Source organism: Suncus etruscus, chromosome X (genome assembly GCF_024139225.1).
Source record: "Suncus etruscus isolate mSunEtr1 chromosome X, mSunEtr1.pri.cur, whole genome shotgun sequence".
NCBI lineage: Eukaryota > Metazoa > Chordata > Mammalia > Eulipotyphla > Soricidae > Suncus > Suncus etruscus.
Window position 1 is genome coordinate 29,665,815 of NC_064868.1, and position 21,075 is coordinate 29,686,889.

General features: G+C 37.0%; 1 protein-coding gene across 5 annotated transcripts in view; it reads right to left on the minus strand.

Moving 5' to 3' along the window:
* Positions 1-6,631: 6,631 nt before the first annotated feature.
* Positions 6,632-21,075, minus strand: part of DMD (dystrophin) — a 2,686,579-nt gene continuing 2,672,135 nt past the window's right edge. For 3 of the 5 annotated variants that reach the window (XM_049766737.1, XM_049766735.1, XM_049766733.1), the window contains one exon: positions 14,107-14,246. In XM_049766737.1, coding sequence (XP_049622694.1) covers positions 14,152-14,246 — 95 coding nt within the window. In that variant the 3' untranslated portion in view covers positions 14,107-14,151. Of the gene's footprint in view, positions 9,201-14,106; positions 14,247-21,075 lie in introns of those variants that run through there. The other 2 variants (XM_049766734.1, XM_049766732.1) reach the window with 1 other exon arrangement.

The following is a 21,075-nucleotide window of genomic DNA, read 5'->3' on the forward strand; positions in this document are numbered from 1 at the left end:
GAAGAGCCATTCTCACTAATGTGAGGAGACTTTGAATTGTAGGTTTGACTCCCCTGTTTACTGATGGTTATTGGTGTTGGAAACCTGTTCATGAATTTGCTGGCCATTTGAATATCTTATTTGGGAAAATGTCTTAGACGCCCTTAGCTGTGCTCCAGAGGCCCATGGCCATTTCTGGCATTCATGGTCATCTGGTGCAGATGGTTCAATGTCAGAGTCCAGTGACACAGTGCTGCTCAGGTATTGTGCTGGGGACTACATGCAGTCATTCGGGCAACATGTAGTGCTGAGCCTGAAGCTGAAGTCCCTGACCTACAAAGCATATGCTCCTGATATTTGCTTTATTTCTGCAGACCTTCCCTAATTTGTTTTTTGTACCACACCCAGCGGTGCTCAGGGATTACTCCTGGCTCTATACTCAGAAATTACTCCTAGCAGGACCATATGGGATGCTGGGGATCAAATCCTGGCCAGTCATGTGCAAAGCAAATGCCTTACCTGCTGTGCTATCATTCTGGCCCCTTTCTCTCCTAATTTTAATCAGTCACTTCTTGTTTGCTGTGTAGTTGTATGTTTTTTTTTTTTGGTTTTTGGGCCACACCCATTTGATGCTCAGGGATTACTCCTGGCTAAGTGCTCAGAAATCGCTCCTGGCTTGGGATGACCATAAGGGACGCCGGGGATAGAACCGCGGTCAGTCCTACACTAGCGCTTGCAAGGCAGACACCTTACCTCTAGCTCCACCTTCCCGGCCCCGTATGATTTTTTTAATATATTTTAAATATTAACCCTTTATAATGTAACCTATATGATTTCATTCATTTTCTCCCATTCCATAGGTTGCCTTTTATTTTGTTGTGGGTTTCTTTATTGTGCAGAAACTTTTTAGTTTGATGTTAGCTAGAGCATTTACTGCCTTTGCTTTTTGTGTTACAACCAAAAATCCTTATGGGAGCTGTTCACTTCTAACTTTTGTTCAAGTAGTTTTATGGTTTTACATTAGCATATATTTTGAGTTAATAATTTTGTGTATGGTATAATAATACACCATTTTTTCCAGTTTGTTCACTGCAGTGAAAAGTGGTCTAAAGTGGCTAAAGAAACTGTGGTACACCCACATAATGAAATACTACATAGCTGTTAGGAAAAAAATGAAGTCAAAGATTTGCCTATACATTGATGGATATGGAAACTATTATGCTGAGTGAAATAAGACAGAGGGAGAGAGATAAACACAAAATAGTTTCACTCATCTATGGGAATTAAGAAAAATAAAAGACAGTATAGTAATAATACCCAGAGACAATAGAGATGAGGGCCAGAAGGACCAGCCATGATAAGAAGCTTACTTCAAAGAGGGGTAAGTGCAGTTAGAAAACTACACTACTAACTACTAACAACCACCATGACAATGCTAGAGAGAAAAACACATTTCTGTCTCAAAAACAGGCAGGGTGTGCGAGAGGAGAGAAATAAGGAAACTGGTGGCAGAAAAGTTGTACTGATGAAGGGAGGTGTGCCTTTTATGGCTGAAACCCAATTACATACATATTTGTAATCGTGGTGCTTAAAGAAAATATTTTGAAAAAAAGAGAAAAAAGTGGTCCAGTTCCTCTGGCACCATTTGCCAAAAGACTATCCTCAAGGTACATTCCTGGTTTCTTTGTCATAAATTGAGTATATGTATGAGTGGGTTTATTTTGATTCTATTCTCTATTCTCTCCACAGATCTATACGTCTGGTATAAGCTTTCCATTTATATGTACATGCTGTATATCTTCATTGTAACATGGCATGCTAATATAATGTTCATTGTTAGCAGGTCAACTCTGAATGATATTATTTCTTTTCCTTTATAATTAATACATTTTCTTTAGGTGTATAGAATGGTAATTCCTTCCTTTGGATGTGTAGAATGATAATTATGTTTTTAATTAGCATTCAACAACATGCATATTTGTTTTGAACTATTTTTCTTGTAAGAAAAACTTTTAAGATTTGCTTTTCTAGCAGTTTCCAAAAAAGCAAAACAGTATTAATAACTATAGTGATCATACTATACATCACATTTTATAACTGGAAGATTTTAAGTTTTGACTCTCTTGATTCCATTTTCTGTCTTCCTACCCTTATGCATCGCTAATGACAACCTACTGTGTTTATGTATCTGAGTTTTGAGCTTGATATTTGCTTTTAAAATTCCATATCTAAGTGACCTCATACAGTATTGCTCTTGCTCTGACTTTCATAACATCCTCAGTTCATTATATTTTATAATGACATTATTTCTTTTGATGACTGATATACACATATACACATTCCAGTGTGTATATGTACAAATATGTAGACATATATCACATTTATCCAATCATCTATCTATAGATATTTAGGTTTTACTCATGTCTTGACTATTGCAAAATATGTTGCAATAAAAGTAAGGGTATACAGACACTTTTTTGAGACTGTGATTTTTGTTTCTTTCTGCTAAATAAATGCCCAGAACTGGAATTTCTCGATCATGTTAGTTCTATTTTTAAGTTTTGAGGAAACTGTTTTTCACAGTGACTGCACCAATTTACATCCAAATCAACAGTACAGCAGGGTTCCCTTTTCTCTACAGCCTTGCCAAAACTCATTTTTTTGTCTTTTTAAGAATATACATTCTAGTTATTGCTTTCGTTCTTCTGATGACTAGTGATGTGAAGCTCTTTTAAAAAATGCCATTTTTATATCTTCTTTGGAAGCGTATCTTCTGAAATAATCAGGTTGATTTTTTTTATTGACTTGTATGAGTTCCTATGTTTTATATATAATCCCTTATCAAATAGATGACTTGCCAATATTTGTCCTAATTAATAGGCTGCCTTTTAATTTTGTTGTGGGATTTCTTTGTGTACAGAAGCATTTAGTTTTTTATAGTCCCACTTGTTTATTTTTGCCTTTAATATCACGATCAAAAAATCACTGATAATATCAATGTTTGTTTACCCCCATTTTTGAGGAGTTGCATAATATCCCACCTCTCATCTATTTAGAGTTGATTTTTATGTATGGTATAAGATGATGTTCCTATTTCACTTTTTGATAAGTGCTGTTCAGTTTTTCAGCACCAGTTATTGAGTAAACTTTTCTTTCTTGCCATATATCCTTACTCCATTTTAAAGTAATTGAACGTAAGTATGTGTATTTATTTCTGGGCACTTTATTTTGTTCAATTGATCTATATGACTGCTTCATGTTAATGCCATGCAGTTTTGATAATATTTATATTATACTTTGGAATCAGGAAGTGTTGTGTTGTCAAGATTTGTTCTTTCTCAAGATTATGTTGGCGACTTGAACTTTTGTATTTCCATATGAGTTTTAGCACTGTTATTCCTACTTGTGAAAAAAGTCGCTGGATCTTTAAAAAGGGATGTATTGAATCTGTAGATAGTTTCGGTTTGGATAGTTTAATGTCAAGATTTATAGAAAAATATATTTGGGGATTCAATGTAATGACATAGAGAGTAATGCACTTGCCTTTAGGTGAAAATGATAGCCACTACACTATGGAAACGTCTCACTTATCTTGCACTTGGAAATCCTAGCTTGATTATTGACACTGCATGCTTCATTGAGCACTACAGGTATGGTCCTCATAGTCCCCAGCACTGTTAAACCTGAGCAAGAGTGCTTCACTGCACTGGAGCACTGAATGTCCAGGATCACAGAGTCAAGCTAAGTATCATTGGGTTTCTGGGCCACTTATTGGGACCACCCCCTCCAAGTAATGTGCATTTTGTTCATTGAGATGACCAAAGCCTTGGAAAATCCTACGTGTTGAGAGTGATAATGATCTCTTCTGTTGTTTCAGTAACTTCTAGAAAACACCTGAGGATGGGGGAAGGTTAATAGGAAGCCAACTGATTACAAGAAGTCCAAGAAGTCTTGTTTCTAATTTTCTGGAAGAGAAGAGAAGCTAGGGGTTAATTTAAGTTGCTAGTGGCAAGTGAGCTAATCAGTGCTGCCATTGTAATGAAATTTCCCTAAAAGCTTAAGAAAAAGGGGTATGAAGAGCTTCTGAGTTGATGGTGAACAAGTGCAGATAAGAGGAGACTGGATTTATTAAATTTATTCTGAAGGTTTTGTTTTGTTTTGCATTGGGCAATATACAGCATTGGGTGACTATTCCTGGCTCAGGGATTACTCCTGGCAGTGCTCATGGGACCAGTTGGAGTGCTGGGGAATATAATTTGGGCAGTTTGTATGCAGGGCAAGTGCCTTTCCTGCTTGCTATACTTTTCTGTCTGGCCTTTGTAATGGCTTTTATCTGCCACATCTGCTCAAGAATTGACTCCTGTCTCTGCATTCAGGCATCACTCCTGGCAGGCTCAGTGGGCCATATGTGGTGCTGGTGATTGAAACTGGGTTGACCATGTGGAAGGCAAATGCCCTAACTGCCCTACACACTAACTCTGCTCCTGGAATTGTTCTCTAAATTCCACCTTTATTAAGGTGATTTTGAGATTTTATCATGTTCTTTTGTCTGCAGTGTATTCCTCTATTAGGTGAAACAACCAACTCACCTAGACTTGAAGGTATGGTCTTATGTATGAGGGAAACCATGCTGTTTATCCCTGCCCACTTCTAGTTTGTCTCTACTGTTTTCATGATTATCCTAACAACATCTTTATTCTTAATAGCTCCTGGTACTTGGGAATATTTCATGACCTGTCACTGTCCTAAAGGAGACTACGTCTATGTGGACCTCAAAGGTAGCCTTTAGTGTAGTACTTTATCCTACCCTTAACAAGTGATGCGTATGAAAGGCCACATCCAGTTACCATCATCCTTCTCAAACCTGACTTCCCATCATACACAGATTCACTCAAACAGGCTGTATCGAGCTGACTTTGTTCCATTATTGTAGATCTTCAGCTTTTATTTGGAAACTTCTTATCATAATCAATCAGCCTCTTCTAAAGTTGACATTGCTACTCATTTTCCCAGCCCTTCTGCAAGTAGGGCAAAAGAGACTGGATTGAGGAGACTGTCCTCTGAGGTGGTTGACTCAAGGTAGGTAGGATATCTTAAATCCTGAAAGTTGGCTTTGCTGTAGATAATGCAAGTGTCTAACATATGCTTTGATAGAAGAAATCCATTTAAAACAGGGTTCCCTGGAAACACATTGCCAGCCACCTGACTAGATAAAGAGCCAGGCTGCCTTCCTTCTGTGAGGCTTTTTGCTTTATAGATACTGGTTGATGTAACTGAACTTTGGGGTCAGTTAGGTTTCCAGTACTTTCTTATCTTATGTGTGAGTCAACAGCAAAGAATGAGTCTACAAAACCCTAGCCCCCCACTTCAACCCCAAATAAAAGCAAGACTCAGGCATATATACTGTCTCTCCCCTCTTTTCCTCTCTCCCTTTTCTTCTTCTCTGTACCCCTGATTGTAGCTTCATTTGGAGGCCTACATTTTCTGTGTAATTTCCAGAACTTGTAAGTAATAAACCTTTGTTTTCAAAGTTTCCTTCTGGGTATTGCTGAAGGGCATTGTCATGCAATTTTAATAAGAAATAGAATTCTAATAATAAGAAACTACGAAGATGAGTTAAATCATAATATCTTTTGCTGATAGACTGAACTCAAGACAAAACTCCTCCTACGAACAAGTTCTGAGGTATTCTTTTAGGTGGAAAATCTACTTATACCTTCCCTTAGATCTGTACAGCTGGTGATAATTAAAGTGAAACACAGTTCTCTTGGAGAGTGTAAATTCCAGACTTGTTGACTCACGGAGCTGTTATTAAACAGAAAACAGACAATGATGATATAGCTGCACACAAATCTCCTGAGTTACTAAATGTTTATTAACACCTTTGGTCCAATATGCTCATTTCTAAGAACTTATCTCAGAGACTGATGTTTTTGGTTATACAAGTGAAATGCTGAAATGATGTGGTGTTGTTTTATCATAGCAAAAGACTGAAAATACCCTACATACTTCACCAAAGGGACGCCTTTAATAACACTCCAGAAATATGTGCTAGCTTATTATGGAACTATAGAAAGATTGAGGAGACAATTTATACATTGAAAAGAAAAACCGACTTTCAATACGATTAAGAATGGATCATGAAGTGAGGTCAATCACTTGATAAGATGGATGTATAAAACGCTTTCTATGTAATAAAAGCCAAAAAGGATATATGTTACTGCATGTATCTGAACAGATACTTTGGAGTGATACACCTGAAAACAATATTTACTCATGTGACAGTGACAATGATGTGGGAATAGAACGATTAAATCTTGCTCTTGTTTGTCATCTAGATTTTTCATTGTTCAACCATACACATGAATTATACATTTTCAAATTAATTAAACTTATAAAGTACTGCAAGGCCAAAGGTAGTGCTTAGGAGTAGCTCATATGCCTTAGCATGTGCACAGTTCAGAATTTTATCCTTGGTACCATATGGACTTCCAAGCACCTGTGTTTTGCCCTGGTAGCCTTCAAGCACGGATGGAGATGCTCTCCATAGAGCTACTGGGTAGGGTATTGTTGCAGGTGACTTCTGTCCCCCATCAGTAGTGGCTCTAGCTACAAAAGCCAATAACCTGAAGTACTGCAAACCACTCAACCATTTTTTGTAACATAACTGCGTGCTTTATTGAGATACACAGTAAAGCAGTAATATAATACAATAGTAAGGCATATATTTGGTGAAGTCTGATATGTTGTGAAAATGCAGTAAAACTGAAGTTTAAAAAAATAATTAGTAAATGTTACAGTGTTGGTGTTAAAACACAATATAGTATGATACTCAAGTGAGAACCCAGTATCTGAAAACAATGACATAACATGCCAAGTGATGTTTACACTTCAGTTACATTGATTATGATTTACATTTTAATACTCAATGGTTATAAAGAACACAAAATAATGTCCAAATTATGCTTAAGATGTAGCAATAAAGCTCTCAATTTTTATTCAAATATTTTGACAGACTCACTCCAGAACTAATGTCTAAAAGATAAAACAAAACAAAAGATTAAGAGAAAATTATGCACTCTATTTACCTCTGATTTAAGAATAAAATTAAAACTTCTTAGTATGAAGTAAAATAATCCCTAGTTTTAAATCATGGTTAAAAAAATTCCTTGGGTAAAAGTCTAGCATCACAAAAAGGAAAAAAAAATGCAAGACTAAAACCAAATCATATGTAATTTGTTACCTTAGAGCTTTGGGTTTTCTTTTGGAAATTATGAAAAAAAAAAGAAAAGAAAATCGAGAAAATGCTCACACAATTGACAGGTGGTGAAGCTGTGAAATCAGGTGTGCACAATTATTAGGAACACCCCAAAACCAAAGTGAGGTAGAAATAGCATGAGAAGCCATGTATGATGTTAATTATTATTAATGTAACAATGGACAAAACCCACTCTCCAAAAGTTAATTACACTTGATGTAAGAGGTAACAGATTTGCAAAATAGGTCACACAGTGATTTCTACTCAAAATGATTAAAAAAAAACCACAACAAAACAAAGACTAATAAGATAAAAATGAAAGAGTAAAGCTTTTTCTAGCAGTCCTTAGCTTGTCCTCTTGAGCTTTTATCCTCTTTTTGAACGATTTTTGTTTGTTTTGATTTTTGTTTGTTATATTTAACCTGCCTCATCCCCCAAAGGCTTTTGAGTACCTTTCATCTGACAGTACTCACCGAGAACATCTGAATCTGAATCAATCTCACTTACAAACCTGCACGGAATTGTTTGTAGAGAAATGTAAAGGAGGGAAACAGTTCCAGGGCTTCTGGGCCAATACTTAAAAGTATCACAATATGATGGGGCTACTGTCTTAAATAGTTTCCCAAGAGTTATTTTCAAATTAAGCCTTGCGGCATTTAAAACTTGACTGCAGTGGGGAAAAATCTTTAAATAAAGAAGAAAATCTATGGCTGTTGGACTGTGAGACTAGGGAAGGAAAATTCCATTGTAATGATAAAGATCCCTTTGTATCTTTATATACATCCATGCAATCCTTCAAAAATGGTCTGTCCTTCCCCTGGGATCAGCTGGGACTCAGTGGTCCTCTAGCCCTAACCTAGTCCTCCCGCAGCCTGGAAGTTTAACATGCCTCTGATGCTTTTACTTCCAGTGAATAATAGTTAAAACTACATAGTGGCATTGCCAGCAGCAGAAGCTGAATATATCAACCAATGAATTACTCTGACATAATAAGTTCTGTGTATTCACTCATATGTTCTTTGAAAAAAATTCAGTGTTGTAGTTGTCGGTGGAAAATTTAAAATGAGAAACATCTGGATCCCCAGACACTGGTTTAGTGTGGTAATTTCCTTCTGGCATCAAGCTCTCAGGAAAATTCATTGTAGACCAAGCAGGTAAGCTTGGATGACCAAAAACAATTTTTTTTTCACTATGAAGTGGCAGAAACATTTGAACAAGAGATTTAAAGGTCTCCAGAAATGTTTCTATATACCTATAGTATTTACATACTTATAGACATATAGATATATAAAATGAAATCCCACAGCCTCTCAGTCAAAAACTCCAGAAAGAGCAATGGGAATTAGTCATTTGATGGTGTTAGAGGAAGTCCTATCTTTAATACTTAAGAAAAGGAAAAACCATGGATTTAATTATGGATAGTATGTTAAAAGATGCAAATCAATGCTCTGCCTCCAAGTATGTGTGTGTGCGTGCGTGTGTGTCTGTATCTCAGTGTGTTTTAGGGGTTTTTATAAACAACTTTTTTTATAAAGCACACTTTAGTTTACAATCTTTCTTTATAACTGTTATAAATTTTTAAACAACCCAAAATGCGTTCCATATAAAGAAATGGCAAGTTATTTAGCTATCAAGATTTTACATGTAGTTTTCTTATAACTTTTTTTTGTACAATTGCATAGACGTGTAAAACCTGCCATTGTTAACAAAACAATAACAGACTTAGAAACTACTGAAATCTACAGTATAGTACCACTACCCTTCACAAAAATATAGATTTTTTTTCTTGTAAACTCTTACTGTCTAATCTTCTTTGTTGTATGAATATTATAAAAACCATGCGGGAATCAGGAGTTGTAAAACACTTATTCTGCTCCTTCTTCATCTGTCATGACTGAAACTAAGGACTCCATCACTCGGCCCAAATCATCTGCCATGTGGAACAGGTTTCCTACATTGTGTCCTGGAAAACAAAGAGAAAAGCAGACTTGACTCAAGGTGCAGGGATCATCACCCGGCTCCTTGTCATTTGGGAAAGCTCACCCCATTTCTGGATGAAGATAACACATAAGCTGCATCAAGGGTAGTTGCAACAGGTTTGACTGATTTAGTTTCTAAAAACCAGTTTTCAGACAGAAGCAAAGCCTTGTTAATGAAGCCATTCTAACTTGTTAGTATTAGCTCACAATAGCATAAATATACAGGTGTCATTTGTAGGGAAAATGTCAGATGTGTTTATCTTCCCAATGTAAATATCGACCAGTCGGATTCTATGGATAAGCAAAAAGACTTGTCCTAATAGAAAGATTACATGATGTAACTTGTCCACTTTTATGCAAATGATTACTGACTGAACTTGCACGGAATTATTTAATTATTAGCTGTAGAGACCATAACACACAGCTGAGCTTTGGAGCTGCCAGGGCCACAGTAGTGCTGCACCTGTGGACCTGCCTTGTCTGGGATGAAACTTAGCATCTTGCCCATGTTAGGCATCTGTCCCACCACTTTATCTCCTCATGCACCCCATCTCATTCCCTGTTCTTCACTGCTGAACCACCATCACTAACACATCACTACTGCTGGGTTCTTGCCATCACCATAAGAAAATCTGTATTTCAAGGTTGTTTCAAGTTCTTGGCTCACTTCTGAGGCTATGGTAGAGACATTTTCTCTCTGCTTACTTAGATTTTGAAAAATAAACTCTTGTATTGACCTTTCATACACTATTAACATTTGAATTAGGAAGCTTCAGAATAAAAATCACATTTCATTCCAAATTACTCTAGAGCCTAATTATAATATGACCCATATGTCTAGCACGGGTTTGGCCTGCTTGTGAAGCCATTTTGATCTCCTCCTAAATGAGGGTTAACTATCAGACTAACCCTTTAATAATAATGTGATATGACCTAGCATTAATCCCCCAGCATGGAGCACAAAGGCAGTACAATGTTCCTAGGTACTTCGTTACGAAATTCAGACCTAGAGTAAAATAATCAGAGACATTATTGTTTGCCTTAATCATGTATGTTCCATATTTTTTGTAGCTAATTCAATTCTTTCACATTAGTAAAGCAATACAATTCAAGTATTGTCTCTGGAACTGAAACTGCTTTCCAAGGCTATTACTATCTTGCCATGTGTCAACTTTGCAGATTCCAGGCTGGTTGCTAAAATATCCCTATAAAAAAAAGACTAGAGCATGCATTCTTTTTTGTTTGTTTCTGGGCCATACCCAGCAGCATTCAGGAATTACTCATAGCTCTGTGCTCAAAAATCACTTCTGTAAGGCTTGGTGGACCATATGTGATGTCAGGAATTGAACCTGGCTCAGCAGAGTGCAAGGCAAACACCCTACCTGATGTGTTATCTCTCCAGCCCCAAGGTCATATATTCTAATATTTGTTTAAAGAGACATATTTTAAATATATAATCTATAGATAATTCAAAGGCAAGCACATAAGCATTGCTATAACCTGATCACCTTATGACATTAAAAGTCTAATGCTATTCAATCATTTATTTTAAGGTGATAGTTTGTAGATCTCTTTAAGCTTTTCTAGTGCAAAGAATTTCAGTGAGCACTAAGCTCACTAAGCTTTTTTAAAAAATCATTTTAGGCTTAATTGAGATTTAAATTCTAAAACTTTTATTAAATCTTGTATTTAGAGAGTAGGTCACTAGAGTTGGCTGCCTTCCATAAAGAAACCTAAAGTCTCTGACTTTTAACCCACCATACACAGCTTTAAGCGATGCCACCAGATTATAGTTTCTTTCGTATCTATGTTTTCCCACTCATAACCCAAGGAAATCAGCACGATTACTCATGCATAACTGAAAATGGATTTCTAGCTGCACATTTTTAATTGCTTGCCATTGTAACAGCTATTAAGTAATCCAGTAAAACCAAAACTTGAAATCTTGATACTTGACTGTAATTTAGAGTACCTCTCATTATTCATATTTCACTTCAGAGTGTCCAGTTGGTAGCTAGAACGTGTATTACAAAACATAAGCAAAATAGGAAAGATTCATACCCTCCATTACCTTGTTGGTAGTCATCAAAAATATATATGCTATACTTGTGCCAGGGAAGGCAGACTGCAGTTGAAAGATCATGAAGGTCGGTGAATGCTTCATAACTTATACAGCCAAGTAGTACTTCTATTTCTTGAATTAGTACTGTGTTACTACCTTGAAGGAACCTGCTTGAGTCTTGGCAAGAGACACCATTTCTAAGCGTATTTGCTATTTAAAAAGATAGCAGGTAAAACGAGGGCTCATTATTCTTAATATAGCACACATATGCCCACAAAAATCTTTCACCTGCTGAGACTGTTTAAATGTTCACAGATGATCTTGTGGTTGTCCCTATGCTGGCAAGATGAATGTTTAGTCACTTCCCCATATCTCTATTATGCCTTTAGTTACTTCAGTTAAAAATACTGTTTTGTCTGAATAATGATAGTTGCATCTTTCAAAGAGACTTGGCATGAGAACCAGAAAAGAAATTCTCTCTCTGAGAAAACACTGCCTCCAAGAATCGATATGAAATCATCCATTGGAGGCAGAGAGCTGAACTGTGATATGGGTACAGAAAACAAATGCATACTCTGGTTCTATTATCCGTGTGTAGGCAGAGCATTAGTGAGGCCATTATTTTACCTGACATGTTTTTCTAAAGCCAAATTTAAAATCTCACACTCCAAATCACAAGAAGCACTGGAAAAGCAGACAGGACCTGAACTTTGCAATCAGTTGCAGGCAGAAGTAACACAAATATATGTCTACAAAAAAGTATTATTTTACTCCTTTTTTAAGTAATGGTTGTGGAACATAAAGGCACCATGCACTGAACATTAGGGCACTTGTATGTTTTTCCAAGTTGGTGCTAACTGCAATGCATTTAGTCTCACAGACCACCACTGCCTGAGGGAGTTGTTTTCCGCAGTGACTAGAACTGAGACTTTCTGGCAGAGACCCAAGACCTCAATAGCAATCTGGCACTCTATTTTTTAAAAAATACAACTCCCAAAGAAATGGTTAGCATTCCGTTGGTCAAACAAAGCCAGAATACTGCAGAGAAATGTACTTATCTATTCCCCATAACTTAATCTTAAAAAATGCCAGTTTTACTGTATATTTGGGAAATTTTCATGACATTAAAAAATCACCATTGCTTGAACTTCCTGGCTTTCTGGAAACCTCTCTAACTATATAATATGCTTCACAGAATACATTTTCCAAATGCCTATTTTACTGCAGGGATATATGCCCCCCACTTTGAGAGGAACCACACCCAGTACCACACCCAGTGGTACTCAGGGCTTACTCTTAGTTCTGTGTTCAAGGATCAATCATAGTGGGAGTTGAAGGACCCTAGGGGATACCAGGGATCAAGTCCAGGTTGGCTGCATGCTCTACCCACTATACTATCACCGTGGTTCCTATTGCCCCTTTTAAAAATGTGCTCATGAGTAAAACATGTTTGGGGTGGTCAAAATTATGTGACAAGCTGAAAAAAATGTAAGGGGTTCTTTCCATAAGAATGAACCCAAGAAGACTCACATATAAAGGACATAAACCAGGCAAATTATCAGGAAGATTCAATGCTTCACAGATTCAGGTTTCCTCAATTTCTCTTCCCAGCCTATCATGATGTCTCTGGGCCCTCACTTCCCTAAGTCTTGGAAAGTAGTATGGATGAAGAAACGTTGAAGGATCATATTATTAGACTTGCATGGCTGGAAAGTTGGTTGCAGTTTCCAGTATGACTCCTTACATTTAAATGAATTAGAGGCTACTCTTGTCCCTTCCTATTCCTTAGGATTCAGAACCTTCTTATATAAGGACTCTCTACCCATCCAACATAACTCCCAGAATAGTTCATGATATTGTCACCCACGGGACAGCTTTCCTTCTCACGTCCTTTACACTAAACTCTTGGGAAAGACAATCTTCTTTCACCAGGACTGTTATGTAACATTTTGTCATCCAATATTCATTTGATTAGGTAATTCCGTGTTTAGATAATATTCCTGGTACAATAGGATTATACAGGTTTCACTGAAGAACCCCAGACTATAGTTACTGATAATATTGTACTCTACCCTCTATTTTAAACCATGAAAAAGCTTTGAAAACATTTACAACCCCAATATTATTTTTAAGTCCCTAATTGACTATCGTTCTAGCTGGCTCCAAATGCCAAATACAAAAGAGCACTTTCTAAAGGGCAAGCGGAGATGACATAGACTTTCTAACACTTCTATAATGTAGAAGATTTAAATGTATGCTAGATATTGGCTACGTGGACTCCAATTTTGGCATTATCCCCCTTGGCTTCACCATTTACGTGCCTGTGATGATTCAGTGCTCTTATTTGTAAAATGGGGTTAATGAGAGTTCATTAACTCTTGGCCACAAGATACATAATGAAAAGATGACAAGTACTTAGAACAGTGCTTGGCACAAAGCAAATGTTCAACACCTTAAGCAGAAGTTGGAAAGAAGGAATGTAGAAACCAGGAATAAAGAAAACAAAATGAAATGAGCCCAGAAGAATAAAAGCCAGGGGCATAGGCTGAAAATGCTAGGGTCCTGGATGTAGAAGGAAGCTTTATGACTCATCCATTATGCTCAAGGCTAAATTTATTTGGAAGATTTTGTTTGTGCTGCAAATAGCAACAGATGATGAGCCGCAGGGTTCCAAACTAGGACTTCGAAGGGTTGCCATCTCTAAGAGATTCTGGCTCCACCAACCCGATGTCCTGTTGTCATGGAGATGACAATGGCAATGAACATTGAAGAATATTTCTCATGAGCTCTAAGTGGAGCAGTGACTACCACCATCCTTATGCGATGACATGTGTGTTACATGCACGTGCACATATACAATTCTTACAAAAACATCAAACATAGAAAGCGGAATGAAACAGACAGAAGCCATGGCTGTGAGCCTGAGTCTCACTAACCTCTCTTACTGGCTTTCCAGGGGTATTTCTTCCTTTAATAATAAAGAGAGGAAGAAGCAGAAATATCAGAAAGGAGACAATTTCCATGCACAAATATACAGTTTTGTACCAATTTGATTTTTTTTTTTACCAAATAAATGTTGAGATGAAAGTTCATTTAGTACCTTCTGGAAAAAAAAGGGAAAAATCCAAAAGACGCATTCAGTTAAATAACCTTTACATACACTTAAATTCAGTGTAAACAGATAATATAATCTAGCACAGTGTTTCTCAACCTTTTTTTTCAGCTATACACCCTTTCAAATGTTGTTTGTTTCCTTCCCATAGCTCTTCATGTATGTAATTTTTCACCAATGGCTCCCTTGGAATATCCTAGAGGCCAAAAGTGGGGCTATATGACCCCGTAGTTGAGAAACGCTGATCTAGAAGACATCACTTATATATAGAATCCATAGAGTTCACATCTTAAAAGTAGATGCAAGATAGCAGAGTAGAGAAATATGACAAATCAAGTATTGTTCCATGGTGACTTCACAGCCTCGGGTTTAATATCCAAATTTAATATCCAAATTCTGAGGAATCCATTCTCTCTTAAATAGATCACCAATATACAAATATGTAAACAGTATCTGTCTTTCAGATAAGCAAAGTCAAAATTCTATCCTCTTGGGAATGTTAGTTTATTGATAGAAGCTGAGCATGCCCATGATGACATTGGAGAAATTTCTAGACTGCTCTACAGAAAAAAGAAAAGGAGGAAAGTGATAGTCCTACAATGGGCAAGTCACAGAGCTAGATATAAGAATGAGCCTTCAACTTACTCTGCATTATTTATCAAATATCAGAATCCTTAAGAATCACTAACCAAAGACCTCTGGGCTTTGTTTATGGTATTCCATACCTGTATGCACTTATTTATGTATGAAAAGGCAGGTTCTGATGAGCAAATAACTTCTAGGATGATTATAATTTGACAGAAAATGAGGAACCCCTGCTTATACCTAGCATGTCTTGGGCACACAATTTTCTTTAACCTTCAGTTTGAAAAATGAAATATTGCTTCAAAATGACCCTTTAACAGTGGGACTCTTCCGAAAAACAATCCTGGGACATAGAGCTGATAAAAGCAGAGATGTGAGTGAACCTTCTAGCTTCTCCCTCTCCCCCAGATTCATCCTGTTAATGAAGACTATATCTGAAAGAGTTTGAGAACTTCTAGTTTAGGGTGACATTTGCATCCTAAAGGAGATCTTTCAAAGCTCAAGTTTAGGGTGCAAAATTTCTAGTATATATTGAAAGGTTTTCTATGTATTGTCTTTCTCTTCCTGCCTAAATCTCCCCTTGTTTTTTCTTCTGAATTTTCCTGAGAGAGATCTGTACAAAAATTATAACCATGGTCAAAGTAGTTATGATATTCCTCAAACCAGAAAAAAGAGGGGGGAATAGTTACTGGCTACTCAGTGGTAGACATTACTGTGAGAAGCCCATACCAGATGATTCTGATAAGCAAAGGGGAAAACATTTATTGGGAGAGAAGACAAGGTTTGGCTCACACCCAGTGGTGCTCAGGAGCTATTCCAGGCTCTGTGATAAGGAGTGACCTCTGACATGGCTCCAGGGGCTATATATGGTGTGGAGGATCCAACCAAGGACCACTGCATGCAAAGCAAGCACCTCAATTCCTGTATTACCACTTTCTAGGTCTGTATTCATCATAGTTCTAATGAATCCTAGCATTAATTAACTCATTCTTTTTGACTCCTTTGACAAATTGGAAAACCAGCTACACTTCATAGTTAAATTGGCAATTTAATAATTGAATCGAATAAAATCAATTCATTTGACTTACAACTATGAGCTTCTTGAAGGCAAGGACCCTACTGCTCAGCCATTTTTCTTTCCACGGTACCTCATATTGTACTTCTGCACTAATAATATTTGATAAATACTGACTACTGCATTAGCCATTATGTCAAGACCAATGGTCCTTCTTGCATTTTAGGGAATTTGGTTTTGTCTGCTCTCCTTTTGTTTAGAAACCATGAGCTGGTAGCTTGTTCTTAAGTTCTCTTAGATTAATTTTGAAAACTTCAGGACTTCAAGAAGAATAATGTTTTTACAAAGAATGACATACTTTGGGGGATATAATTAGGATGATAAACTTTGCATATCTTTAATAGTATACCTAGCAACAGTCAGTCAACAGGACAATGCTGATTATGCAGCAAATTACTTAGGTTTCGTTTTAGGAACCTCTTTTTGGGGGTGCATCCAGTGGTGCTCAGGGCTTCCTCCTGGCTCTGAGCTCAAGGATCACTCCTTGTGGGGCTTGAGGGACCATTTGGGGGACAAAGAATCAAACCCACATCAGCGATGTTCAAGGAAAACACCCTACTTGCTGTACAATCTCTCCTACCCCAGAACTTCTTTACAAGCCATGTTTTATGTAAAATGAACCTCACAGAGCCATTGGTAATCCCAGTCTCTTTCAAAATCCCCGCCCCATATCACTTGGGTTCCTATGCGCTTCATTAGTAGTCTAAGAGAAAGGTGTTGTTTTGGTTTAAAAAGTCAAAGCAAATGTTTTCTAATATGCAAAGATCCCTTATATACTGACCAAAAAGTTTAATTGGTTGTAATATTAAAATAAATACAAATACTGGATAGCAGTTTGATTTCATAAATACATTCTTGGGAAATGGGTTTCCTAAGCCCTTGACTTGGGGGTCTTTCTGGCAATGAGTTATGTTGTCAGGAAATAACTCAAGAGGGAAAGAAAGTGTGCTGGGGGAATCTTGAGCATAAACAGGAGTCTTGGTCATGTCTAGAGTAATCAAGTTTCCTCAGTCTGAATGCACATGAAATGACTATAATTCATTGTTTCAGTCTGAGTTCCAGAGTGTTACTGTTTCTGGATACCTTCAGCGTCTTTTTTCTCTGTTCAGTGTTTTAAGAAGTTAAGAAAGAACTACTCTCTGTTTTAGGATATCTTTTTCATGGCATGTGAAAGATGATTCAAATGGCTATACTTCGAGTATTGAAACACATACTATCATGGGTGAACAAGGATAGAAATGCATTAATCAATCCCAAAGCAGTTTTATTGAGGTGAAAGCTAATTGTCACTGGAATCTGAGATTATATTTATGTCTATAGCTATATCTTAGTATTGAATGGACAACATATATCAGTGTAAGGCAGTGACTGCCAAACTTTTTTTTGGGGGGGGCACACCTGACTGTGCTCAGGGATTACTCCTGGTTCTGCACTCAGGGATCACTACTAACAGATCTCAGGGTACCAGACATTGACCCCATTTTAACACTAAGCAAGGCAAGTGCCCTATCTGTTGTATTATCTCTCAAGTCCCCAGAAAAAATTTCTATAGAGCTAGAAAGTAAATGTTTTTTTGGAAGTCACATAGTTTGTAGTGATTGCTTAACTGTCTTTGTAGAGATAAAGATTCATAGACAATATATTAATAAACTGATATGGTATTGTTCCAATAAAGCTTTATAAAAACAGATAGTGTGCCATTTTTGGTCCTCAAAGTATCGGCTTCTGGGGTAAAGGACTGTGTCCAAATCCTTAATGAAAGCCAAGGAAACAAAAAGAAACCATATGATTCTTCTGTCTTTGTTCTTTACGTTGCTCTTCCACAAAAGAACCACCAACAAGGCTTGACTTTAAAGGAATATAAGGTTTTGCAAAGCTGTTCAGAATGTTTTTCTCTTTTTTCTTTTTCTTTTATTTTCTTTCTTTCCACTACTGTGGTTATTATTTGGGGTTTGTGTGTGTGTGTGTGTGTGTGTGTGTGTTTTGGTTTTTGGGTCACACCCGGCAGCACTCAGGGCTTACTCCTGGCTCTTCGCTCAGAAATTGTCCCTGGCAGGCTTGGGGGAACCATATAGAATGCCAGGATTTGAACCACCATCCTTCTTCATGCAAGGCAAATGCCCTACCTCCATGCTATCTCTCTGGTCCTGCTTTGTTTTTGATAGTTACTGTCATCAAACAGCCATATGAATATTGAGTGGAATTTAAAAAATGATCAGAATTAAACACCAAACCCAAAGTCAACAACAGAATAGATACCCTGTATAAAACAAGCTATACACAGAGAGGAACAGTTACACTAGTACTCAAGGGGGGGGCAGGCAAAGGAGGGAGATATGGGACACATGCTGGGAAAAGGGGGGGAAGACAACCCTGGTGGTGGGAATGGCCTGATTCGTTGTCACTATGTACCTTCAATATTATTGTGAAATATTTATTACTCACTTTCTGGTCACAAGAAAAATCATTATAAAAAAGCTGTTGGGAGTGGTAACAGAATGTGTGTGTGGGTTTATTTAGGAGGCAGCATGAAAGGCAGAGGGTGGCATGCATTGTGGGGGATAAAAATAACATGGCACAGGTCAACAAGTAAGAGAGTATACAGTCAGTAGAAATACCATAATAGTAATGCTAACTGCTGTCTGAATGATATAACTGTTATCTTATCTTGGATCCTACCATTCTTAAATCTATATAGAATTGTACCTAATGTTTTAATGAGCCCAGCACCTTACCAGGGAAATAAACCTTTCATTAATGCCAATTTTTGTAAAAAAAAAAAATTACGGGGCCGGAGAGATAGCAGAGTGGCATTTGCCTTGCAAGCAGCCGATCCAGGACCTAAGGTAGTTGGTTCGAATCTTGGCATCCCATATGGTCCCTGTGCCTGCCAGGAGCTATAGGCTGAGCAGATAGGCAGGAGCACCCCTGAGCACTGCTGGGTATGGCCCAAAAACCAAAAAAGAAAATTACCTATGTTAAACTGCTAAATGAACAGAGATACCAGATAAATCAATTAAAGAGTTTTCTTTTAAATTATGTATTATTTGCTCACTTATAAAAATTATTTTCACTGTGGAATTCCACTTCTACTTAAGAGAGAGATTATACATAAATACATTAGGTAGAAATTAGCCACTGTTCCATGTTTAATATATACAAATTCACTCAAATCTCAAAAGTTATGATGAATAACGAACTAAATCTAGGGATAGATTAAGAAAGATATAGTCACTGAACTTCATGTGCAAATATTCACACATTGAACACCCTGGGATTTTTATTCCTACTATGTATGATGTGTTTGCTATTGGTTTATTAGTAAATAGAAAATCATACAACCCTTTTATTAATTTGGATAACAATTTAGCAAAGGTCATTGAGATAAAATGTATGACTAATTTAACATGCTGAATGGCCATGAACAAAACACATAATTTGTTTGAGTTTCCCAGGTACTTTTAATGAAAACAAAAGATAGAGATTAACTGATACCTTCAGATCTCTGCTCCAAGTCAAAACTGTAGCATTGGGTAACAAAAAAGTTTTCAATTTAAAGATACACATTAATTCTATCCATATATTATATATTTATGAAAATGTGATTTTTAAAAGTATTTTCCTCTGTGGATAATTATCTAGCAGGGTTAAGTAAACCAGGAGGTGGTATTTAATAGTACGTTTCCACAAAATGTCAGACCTCTGGCTCTAACATATGTTTTGAGTTACTCAAACAGCTGTCTGAAACAGCTGGAGCAACTGAGAAGTTCATTTTTTGTAATACAACAATGGAAAACATGGATGATAGACTTAGGTTAAAAGTGAAATGTCCTCTAAGATATTAACAAATCTTGGCCAGAAACTTCCACATTAACATGTTTTTTGAGATTCAAAAAAGGATCCCTCAGGCCAAGAAAACTGAGATAACAGAAAATTAGGCTAGTGGGTTTTAACCAGTAGTTTATTTAAAAATTATACTAAAAGAAAATCAGTCTGAGTTATAAATTATACAGGAAATATTGCTTTATAAAAATGTACACATGAGGGGCCGGGCGGTGGCGCTAGAGGTAAGGTGCCTGCCTTGCCTGCGCTAGCCTAGGACGGACCGCGGTTCGATCCCCCAGCGTCCCATATGGTCCCCCAAGCCAGGAGCGACTTCTGAGCGCATAGCCAGGAGTAACCCCTGAGCGTCAAATGGGTGTGGCCCAAAAACCAAAAAAAAAATGTACACATGACTGTACACTTTGTATGTATATAACTATATATGGGTGGTATACTGTATATGTATATAATGAGCAGATACATAGTATGTATGTAGACATGAAATTTGTTTTATATTACCCAATTTGAGTTTCAAAATGTTTCTACTACAAATAATGGTCAGAAAAGGTTGAGAGTCACAGTTTTCAATGTCAAAGGTGCCAAGATGTCCTCTGGGAACATCTAGGAATGTCTAAAATTACTTAATGTTAAGATTCTTAAAACTATCTGCTCAATAGCAACCTAACTTTCCTATAAACTGATAAAGTTTTCCATTAATATCTAATATATATTATATGTTATACATATTACCTATAATGCATCTTTCAAACCTGTTCTAATATAGAACTGATGCTTCCAAAAACAACTTTTTAGAAGGGACTGACCTGCAGGTATTGCTCAGTGGTAGATAGAGCATTTAACTGAAGAAGGCACTGACCATTAGCCTATTTTTATAAGTACGAGACTGATTATTCATTTCAATTTGGAGAGAGAAACCGATGATACTACTGTAACCTGGAGATGTAATTTAGAGGTAGAGTGCATGTCTAGCATGCAGAGGCCCTAAGATCTATCTCTTGCACTGCCAAAAATGGTATTATGCTGCAATTTAAAATAATAAATATAGTGATAGTACATTGGGTAGGGCATTTGCCTTGTATGGGGTTGATTTGGAATGGATCACTAGCATCTCATATGGTCCCCAAGAACTGTCAGGAGTAATATCCTGAGTGCAGAGCCAAGTGTAACTCCTGAACATTGCTA